This window comes from Nansenia antarctica (genome assembly GCF_963989245.1).
Source record: "Nansenia antarctica genome assembly, chromosome: 9".
NCBI classification, from domain to species: domain Eukaryota; kingdom Metazoa; phylum Chordata; class Actinopteri; order Argentiniformes; family Microstomatidae; genus Nansenia; species Nansenia antarctica.
This window is the reverse complement of record NC_137679.1, coordinates 19451369-19461748: the sequence shown is the minus strand read 5'-3', so window position 1 is coordinate 19461748 and position 10380 is coordinate 19451369. Positions and strand designations below refer to the sequence as shown.

At 48.0% G+C, this 10380-nt stretch overlaps 1 protein-coding gene across 1 annotated transcript; it reads right to left on the bottom strand.

Moving 5' to 3' along the window:
• Positions 1-1014: 1014 nt before the first annotated feature.
• On the bottom strand, positions 1015-7305 carry LOC308165445 (serine/threonine-protein kinase 31-like; the record flags this gene model as incomplete). The annotated part of the gene is made up of 18 exons (XM_080539601.1): positions 1015-1119; positions 1209-1268; positions 1525-1650; positions 1857-2006; positions 2103-2189; positions 2319-2447; positions 2693-2818; positions 2964-3044; positions 4182-4283; positions 4447-4578; positions 4793-4897; positions 5012-5122; positions 5582-5740; positions 5876-6001; positions 6138-6294; positions 6476-6567; positions 6876-7001; positions 7114-7305. The coding sequence occupies 18 exons, from the start codon at positions 7303-7305 to the stop codon at positions 1015-1017; spliced, it is 2166 nt and encodes a 721-aa protein (XP_080395727.1).
• Between the last annotated feature and the right edge of the window lie 3075 nt (positions 7306-10380).

The following is a 10380-nucleotide window of genomic DNA, read 5'->3' as shown; positions in this document are numbered from 1 at the left end:
CCCATTGACTTTTATGCTCATGAGCTCACACAGAATCCAAAAACAGAGATCCCCTAACCAGTGCTGCAGAATTGTCGGGGTTTTCAGTCCTTTCCTCAAACCTGCCAAAATGCCAGCCGCACTTGCAGATAGCAGTCAGATTATCTGTGAGGTATGGGCGAGCAACGTGGAGGAGGAGATGAGGAAGATCCGACAGATTATTCAAGGCTACAACTTCATCGCCATGGTAAACTGGTCCCTACTGATGTGCTTTAAACAGCAGGTTAGGAAGAAAGTAAACAACACAACAACAAGTTCAGTCTTTATTGCTTCTGTGCCAGAATACAGAGAGTCTTCAAACATTACAAAAAACAAAAAGGTTATTAGAAAATATAGAAAAAGTACAGGTAACCAAATATAGGGTTGTCATTCTTTTTTTATGTTGCCCCTTGTTCCGATTCCAAACACCAAGACCCCAAGCTCCTTGAGAGCAGATGCTGGGAATCCATTCTGAGGGGGAGAGAGACAGTGAGGGCGAGAGGGAGAGAGAGAGGGGGGGGGCAAGAAAGAGAGAGAGAGAGGGAGAGAGAGAGGGGGAGAGAGACAGTGAGGGCGAGAGGGAGAGAGAGGGGGGGGGCGAGAGGGAGAGAGAGAGGGGGGGGGGCAAGAAAGAGAGAGAGGGAGAGAGAGAGAGAAAGGAGCAAGAAAGGGAGCAAGAAAGGGAGCAAGACACAGAGAGAGAGATAGAGAGAGGGAGAGAGACAGTGAGGGCGAGAGGGAGAGAGAGAGGGGGGGGGACAAGAAAGAGAGAGAGAGAGAAAGAGAGAGAGAGAGAGAAAGGGGACTAGAGAGAGAGGGGGAGAGAGACAGTGAGGGCGAGAGGGAGAGAGAGGGGGGGGGCAAGATATAAAACAATATACTGTGAAACCAAATTGACACATTGTCACGTCAACAAAAGGTAAAGAACAAGAAATACAAAAGAAAGAAAGATGTGAAACAGTCAAACAAATATTTGGCATTTGCCTCTACTATTCTTCATGCTTGGCCACTCAGGAAGTAGTCATCTGCCAGGACTTGAGCAGCAGTCAGTCTTCCTTGGCGTGCCAACAGCTTAGGGAGCAGGGCTTGGAGTTTGGCCTCCTGGAAAACAGGAAACACATCCACTGTATAGGCTTAGAAACAACATCTAAACTCTTGATGAATGGAGAGGCTCTCTCTGTGTTCCTCACCACATCCAGGGTCAGGTTGGCAGGGTCATCCAGAGCACCGCTGAACGTTGGGACGTGCAGCTGAGAGCAGAGAATTGTCATTGCCATGAAAACCATCACATACATTTACTGAACAATCAGTAAAAACACTTCCAGGGCAATATGTAACAGTTGATTAGGGAACTTGTACCAACCCGACCCCCTTTTTAAAATGTTTTTTTTATCTCCTCTAGCCTGCCTGGAACCCCATCAGATTCCTGCTCTATTCCATCCAGACTGTTCCGTAGTGAATCCCTGTGGACTCCTGGATAGAGCGGATAGGAAGGAGGTGTCCTACCCAGAGCAGCAGGCACCCGAAGGAGTACAGGTCGCAGGCTGGAGACGGAGCGGAGCCGTCACGGAGCTCTGGGGCCACCAGGCTGATGGAGCCTGCCACCATCCCCCTGCCCACCGCCCGCTGCCCCTGGAGCAACACACACAGCTAATACTTCAGATAGACACAACACACACAGCTACCACTTCAGATGGACACAACACAAACCAATCAGAACCACATTCACAGCAGCCTAAAAAAGTTACAGCATTTTTTTTTTTTTAATAACATCCACTTTCCACACAATGTGGAATTTCCATAACAGTCTCATGACTGGTGACCTGTTTACCACTTACAGTGGCCTTGGTGAAATCAAAGTCTCCCAGCATGCCTTGCTCTCGCTTGAGGACGAACACGTTGTTGGGGTTCAGAGAGGCGTGGGTGACGCCCACAGCCTGCAGGGCCTGTAGTCCCTGGGCCACACCCCTCATCACCATGGTAACCTCCTAGAGTGTGAGAAACAACCGTCGGTTGGTTTACTGGACGCCAATAGAGGACAAGAGGATGTTCGATGTAGCTGGAACTTATGGAAGAGGACTTACTGTGGCAGTGAGCGGCTGGACTGCTTGTACCGCCTTCAGACTCCCGTGGGGGAAGTACGGCACCATCACATAGGCAAGAGGGTCAGACTGCAGAGAGAACATTGTTCATCCAGCATCAATGGCAGGAGAAATGCAAGAACTCAGGTATGTTACAGATGGTGTGAAACATAAAAACAGGGGTCCTGTTTAGGGACGTGAGGGTGTACTGGGCAGTACCTTGCCAAAGAACAGAGCCAGAAGAGGGAGGACAACTCCACCGTCAGTCCCATTCTCAGTCCTGGCCCGGTGGAAGAGTGTGGTTCGCTCCAGCACCCCAGCCTCTGCCTCCTCATCTACACTGTAACCCTGAGGAACCCAAAGACAGAACCCAGCCTCCTCATCTACACTGCACACACTGAAGGCCAAGGTCTCTCTTAGTTGGTGCTTAGTTGGTCAATTTCAGCATTCTTAAGCACGTCAAATAACACAAGATCACTGATTTACTTGTTTTCCCCATTTGAAAAGTCGATGCTCATGTCTGGGCATCGTGAACAACATGGTTTCATATACCTGGTTTCTACTTGGACGAGGGTTTGAGGGGGTGTGGTTACCTTGAGGACTACCCTCTGGCCCTGGTACTCGGTGCACACCAGGGGCCGGCGGCCGCTTAGCTCCCTCATGGGCTCGGCATCAAACATGTCCCTGTCCAGACTCTTCACCAGGAGACCCCCGGAGCTCTGCACGGGACAGGAGGACCGTCAAACCAACTCATCACCCAGAATGACCTGGACACGTGTGTGTGCAGATTCAGGAAGTTATGAAGTCTGTAAACGGGGGACTTGTGTTGGTGCGTAACGTTGGAGTGCAGGGGGCTTCGCTCACCATGAAGCAGTGGATGTCTGCCTCGGCGTAGAGCAGAGGAAGCTCTGGGAAGCTACCGTCCGTCAGAGCAGCGAGCCTCCTCTACAAGGTCAACAGGAGGCTGGTATTAGGATATAAACCCCTCAAAAAAAGTTCGGAAACGTTATTTTGGTTGATTATTCCTCCCCTTTAATAATACCAATTGGTATTGTATTTTATATCGTTGGAAAGCCTGATTAGTCACCTTTACAATGAGGTACAACTTGCATGCATTCGTGGAATGAGCAACACAGCTAAACGTGTGGGTAGCGGCCCAAAAATATGCCAAAATCCCCTATATTCTTCTGTTGGTATTCACTCTCGTTTTGAGTTGCTTGGTGGATTGGATGATTGCACTCTCCCACAGTAATAAGGAAAAAACAACACATATTGGCCATTTTTACACTTTATTAATTTTACACTGTCAGGGACCTCAGTAGCGTGTGGAAGATCCATACGCAGTCACAACAGCTTGGCACCTCCTCATGCTGGTCACCAGCCTGGTCACACACTGCTGTGGGACGGCATCACATTTCTCAACTAGGATTTGCCGCAAGTCAGCCAACATGGTTGCGTTGGTCACTCTGGCACGTACAGCACCCAAGCTGATCCCACAAGTGTTCAATTGGGTTGAGGTCTGGACTCACGGCAGGCCATTCCACCCTCTCCACTCCCAAATTCTGGAGGTGCTCTGTGATGATCCTGGCTCTGTGGGGGCGAGCGTTGTCCTCATGGAGGATGGAGTTAGGTCCCAGATTCTGGAGATATGGAATCGCCACTGGCTCCAGAATATCATTCCTGTCAATTAGGTGCCATTCAGGTGCCATTCACACACCTGTGACTGGCATACACCTGCCAGCACTTGAAGCTCAAAACGAGAGTGAATACCAACAGAAGAATATTGCAGGGGATTTTGGCAAAAAAAATTGGGCCGCTACCCACACGTTTAGCTGTGTTACTCATTCCACGAATGCATGATCCTTACAAGTTGTACCTCGTTGTAAAGGTGACTAATCAGGCTTTCCATTTATCAGGCTATAACATACAATACCAATTGGTATTATTAAAGGGGAGGAAGAATCGACTGAAATAACGTTTCCAAACTTTGTTGAGGTTTATATACTGAACTGGAAGACAAGCAGAACTACTTGCTGATAGATGAGAGGAAATCACAGCATACAAAGCCTTACAAAGCCTTACATATTCCTCTTTCTCCTTGTCAAGTTCCTGGAAAAGGGCCTTTCTGGTCTCAGCGATTTCCTCCTTCTTCTTCAGAACCTCTGTCAGGTCCAGCTCTTCACCCTGACAGAGGAGACATCTCCTGGTCACAACCACCAAACTCTGGAACTAACCTTTTGCCTTTCATATTTTATGTTTTCTATTCAAATGACACCAGACACACACACACAGAATAGAAGTTGGATAGTGTTGCTACATTGTGCACTGAAGTGGTAAAGCCTTTCACCTCCTCGAGAAAGCATTGTTCCAGCTGTGTGCATCTCATCTGGTACCTCAGGCCGCGGACCCTCTTCTGGATGGAGAGGAGAGTCTCTGGGGTTGGGGTGGCGTCCTGCCAATGTAGCGTCTCCCCCTTAAACTGATGAGACAAAACCAAAGGAGAGAGACACACACTGAAGACTGAGAGAGCTCTGTTATTCAAAACACTGTATACGGTGGGAAAAAAGCTGTGAAATGTACTTGGCTCTTCTGCAACTGTTTGACACAATGTTCCTTAGCGAATCCGTGACGTTTTAACACCACTGTTTGTGTTACAATGTTTTACAGTTCAGTGCATTTCATCGTTCCCTCACCTTGGTGCTCAGCAGGTGTTTGTCTGTGATCTCAGCTATGAGCTCCTTCTCTTTCTTGATGAGCTGCGTCACTTGGTGGAAAGCATCGGTCATAATCTCGCTGTCCTGGTTGTTCGGTTGTTGATCACATGAACAGAGGGAACAACACTGATAGATAAACATGTCACTGATACAGGGATTGGTAAGGAACAATGAAACAAGACTCCCGTTCATACTCACTGAACGGGAAACCTCCAGCTCCTTGCACACGTTCACGTCTGCCTGTTTCATGAGGTCAGTCACAGCTACGTCGTTCGTTGTCACCGTTGTTTTGCTAGACAGACAGAAGAACTGAACAGAACACATATGAGAAGGAGCACTCCAAACTAAACATCAGTATGGACTCACAGTGAGCAATCCGGGCCAGCCTATGACAAGCCTACATCACATTCTATAGACTTCAGTCATGTTATGTGAGAAGTCGTCTGAAGTGCATTGAACATAACAGGAACATAACTAAGCCTCTTCATTTCTCTCCTCTCTCTTCATGCATACAACCTCCCCTACCCCTAACCATCTCCCCTACCCCTAACCACCCCCCCCTCCCCCCTTGGACATTGCTGCATTACTGTGTTCCCTGTTTGTTAACTCTGTGTTCTATGTGCTCATGTTATCTGTTGCTTGTTGTTTCTGTGTTTTTCTGTTTTTCCCATATTGTCTTTGAGCCTTGGAAAAGCGCTATATAAATACAATGAATTATTATTATTATTATTTCTCTGTTAGTTAACTGGGTGTGGCGTCATACCGTACCTTGCCTAAATTCTCAGACCAGGTGCACAAGGCGTGGAGGGCCTTGTCTGTCCCGTCTCTGACTGCCTTCCACTGGTAGAACTGCTCAAATGCATCATCCTCCACCACCCCCTCCACAGAGGCCGGGCCAAACACCGCAGTCAGAGAAGCTCTCACCTCCTGCGATACAGGAAAAACACTTATTGATAGCAGCAGCTTGTAGACATAAATGTTAATGCATACTTACTCGACATTCAGTTACACACTAACCCCCCTGATTTAAGGTTGGCATTAAAGTTTTTATTCTCCAATAACCTCAAGTTTGTCCACACGCTGTCCTACAGCCAAACACTTTGCCTCCTGCAGGAAGGCATCTACTGTGGCTGTCAGCGCATTCCGTGACAGATTTCTGTCGTTTATCAGATCCACGAGTTGCTCCTTCTGCAAAAGTCAAGACAAAAGACATTGGCACCAGTGGCTGGGATTGGACTGTGTCACAATTGTATGGTTAAGGAATAACTGTACTCTTTTAGGGACGTGTACAAGCAACAGCACACCCCCTCAAATGACAACTCACCGTCTGACAGGCCTTCAGCTTCTCCTGAGCGATCCTGTAGTTCTCCCATGCCACATCCACCTTCTCCATGGCAACAGGGGCAGAGGTGCTATTATTTATGACGACGCCGATTGACCGCATAAGGCTGTCACTTCTAGCGTTCCATGGGTTCCCCTCTCTGATGGATAAAAGGAAGCCAAGATGATAATAATGCATACAAAAGAAAGAGGGCGTGTGTGTGTGCTGTCACTTCATTCTTCTCATTCCATGAGTCACTATTCCAGACACAGTAGTGGAGGAGGAAGGCGTAATATGAAGCAAGTGTTCTTTCAGGACAAGCCTCTCAGATCTTACGGTACCGTAGTTCTCTCAGAACATCGACCTGCTCTGCCAGGCGGCTGACCTGCTCGGCCACGGCCGTGTCCAAAAGCTCGGCCACTTCTTTCTCCTTCTGAAAGGAGAAAGTAAGTGAATCATCTGTCAGTCATAGCAGGAAAAAAGTCATATATGCTCAAGCCTGGAGCCATTGGCAGTCGTCGTGCTAGAAGTTTGTTTGTCTTTTTTTTCCCTCTGACCAGTCCTAATCTTAACAAGCCATGAAGCATTAAGAGTCCCTAGCATGTCCCCTCATAGCAGGTCATTAAGAGTCCCTAGCATGTCCTCTCATAGCAGGTCATTAAGAGTCCCTAGCATGTCCCCTCATAGCAGGTCATTAAGAGTCCCTAGCATGTCCTCTCATAGCAGGTCATGCGCCTTCACCTGCAGCTCCACCATAGCTCCTTGCAGGTGCTTTTCCAGCTTCTCTGATTGGCTCTGAAGTGCGTTCCTCTCCGCCTTGCAAGCTTCTGCCTCTTTAGTGACGACCACCATCTCCTCTTTCAACTCCTGTGAGAACACGATACCACACGACATGTGTCACGCCAGGTTTCTACGCTCGTACTCTATACGGCTGAGTGTATGTGTGTGTGTGTCGGGGGGGGGGCACTGCATGTTTAACCTGTAGCTTAAAGGAGGTGTCTCTCAGCTCTTTCTCTGCGCTTTGAGTGCTCTGCTGCTTGGTGTCTAGTGCTGCCTTCAGCCTCTCGTTCTCCTCCACAAGGTCCTGGTCCACAGGTGTGGCGGTGCTTCTCTCCCTGCTGGAGGCAACGACAGTGGAACTGATCTTACCTCTCAAAAGGATGAGAGGCATCTGTTAGTCATTACTGAAGGGTTATCCCCACTCCACCAGCTTTTCATTTTAAAATCACCAAATGACTTCCTTGGCACCAATACAACCACACCACAGTAGAGCAGTACAACCACACCACAGTAGAGCCAATGTCAAAGTAAAAAGGATCAAAACATGGGGGTAGTCGTTCCATAAACATGACCTGCAGAGCACTGATAGCTGAGGATTTCTCTCTGCACGACACAGCCGAGAGCCGTATCAGCTACAGACCAGAGACAGCTCCTAAATGGAGGGAAGATGAGAGAATCTTGTCTTTGACCAGACAGACAGACAGACAGACAGACAGACAGCCTACCCTGGTAGGGAGGCCAGGCCCTCTGAGACCAGCAGGTCTCCCAGGCTGGTGGGTTCTGGGTCTCCAGGTTCTGTCGGGTCGTTGGAGTCGCTGGTCTGATACAGACGCACAGGCAGAGGCCTGGACCTGGGGACCACCTCTACACACACACACACACACACATCAGAGAGAGAGACACACGCACACACATATCAGACAGAGAGAGACACACACACACACTCATCAGAGAGAAAGACGCACACACACACACACACACACACTCATCAGAGAGAGAGACGCACACACACACACACACACACACACACACACTCATCAGAGAGAGAGAGAGACACACACACACACACACACACACACACACACATCAGAGAGAGACACACACACACACACAGGTAGTGTTCCCCTGTCTCACCGGTGGCCACAGCAGTGAGCAGCTTCTGGTCCGCCAGGCTCCTGAGCCTCTGGATGCATCCCTCGCTCCACTCCTCCTCCCCCGCCAGGGGCGCCACGCCCGCCAGGCAGCACCGCAGGGCCTGGGGACCAATCACAGCCTTCACTCAAACCACTGACGGCTAGAACACTCACCACCTAGGCTGCCTTCACACCGCAGGTCCTAACGCCTAGTCTGATTTAGTGCAGACATCCGCTTTCTTTTTAACGCCTGCTTAAAATGACCCATATCCCATACATATCCCGTACATATCCACATACTCCGGTGCTCACACTGCTTAACACTAGAACAGCCCAAAAATTTATTCAGGACCCTCCTTTCATGACTTTTCCTAGATATGTGCGTTCTACCACCCAGTATCCTTACATTTCCAAAATCACCTCAGGATAAGCTAGTATAAAGCTATTTTGCAGTTTTTCTGTGTAGGAGGCAGGCTAGTTTACAAGACGCGCCAACTAGTGGTCTTTGTGTGTAAGTAGCAGCTTCCCGTTGTAAAGACTATGGTCATTTGACTAGTGTTGTTCCGATACCGATACTAGTATCGGCATGGCCACCGATACGCACAAAAATGCTGGTATCGGTATCGGCGAGTACTAACAAATAATAACACCCGATACCAAACTTGTGATGCGCGTTTTGCACAGGCTGCATTCGTAATTCGCTCTTAGAACGCTGGAGCGCACAGTGGTATCAACGTCATAAAGGGACCAAGCAATTTGATTGGACAAGAGGCATTCCTTGAGTGGTGATCAGATTTCCAGAGCGAATTTACGAACGCACCCACAGCGTCCCGCAACTCGGTGAATGAATTGTCTCCGGTGACGGTGTGAAGACACGAGAAACATTCCATTTTTAAAGTTGAGCAAAGTAAATAGGATTTTACAAGTCCCGTTAACAAGTATATCATCACCTGTGATCGGCAAGCATGGCCCCTAAGGATTATGTGGCAGAGAAAGGTACGTTTTGTTTTACCGGCGTTACTCATACAGACAGTGTGTGGTTGAGTTGCTGCTACTGTTCAATGAACAGAACATGCAAAGCGACAGGCACTGCTGGGGATGAAGAGCTATGTAATGTTATACGCGTAACTAATAACTAGCTATCGTTCTTGACTTTTGATTTCAACAATGGTGCCACGTTTGCCCACTTTTCACCAGGGTAACTAATTCTGTTGGCCAATGCATGGTAGCAAAAAAAACAACCCCGTTTCATGAAGCACACACCGGACTGTCAAAGTTATAAAAACCAGTGTCTAGAACTTTTAAGTCTACTTGCGTTTAGCTAGAAACTTTGCTAGGAGTCTCCGACTAGAAGGTTTAAACCCTAGCAGCATTCTTTGCTTGTCAGGCTTCAAAACTACCCGGATGGAATAACTCGGAAGAAGTCCGGGCCAGTCTCCGTGTCAAACCAAGTCGAATATGGAAGTGATTTCACAAATTCATTGAACTGCACTTTGACAAATCGTGTGCCTTCACATATATTAGTACCTGGCCACATTCTTCTTTTGATGGGCGACACCGCCTTCACTCCCCAGTCCCACAGGCCGGCCCTGCTGTTATGATTAGTTACAGAACCAAATGGTACCTTGATTGAGTTGGTTAATTGATTTTTGTTGATACTTTTCACGATACCAAACACCCGATGCCAGACTAAGTGTTAGCAATAATTTTACATCGAGGTGAGTATGCGGCTCAAAAAACATGTTTTTTTGTTTTGTTTTTTCAAACGCCGTGGTATCGGATCGGTACTCGGTATCGGCAAGTACTGCACGGTCAGGTATCGGTATCGGGATCAAAAAATGGTATCGGAACAACACTACATTTGACCCCCGAGGCGGCTCTTATAGTAGGTAACACAGACACGGCTGTTCTAGTGACAGACAGAGCTTAACTGTCACTTAGATTCAACTGTCACTTAGATTCAACTGTCACTTTCAAATTTGAAATAAGATTTGACAGTTGGTGACGTGGTGTTCTAGTGTTAAGGCTGTTCTAGTGTTAACACACCAAGCGACCCGCATGCGCACAAGGGTTAGGTTACCGGAAAACAAAAGTAAACAGACAGCCGACACAGACGCAAACGACAGACAGCCGACAGACGCAAACGACAGACAGCGACACTTGCAACGGACGCAAACCAGACAAACATTATGATCCAAGCCTTTGCTTTACGAAGTACGTTCAGAGGTCAGCAAAACACTGCGAAATAAAAAAATATTACCTTTGAACAGCTGTTCACCGTCATATCTTCAATGACGGGCAGATCAGTCAATCATTTTTCGTGTTTCATACCT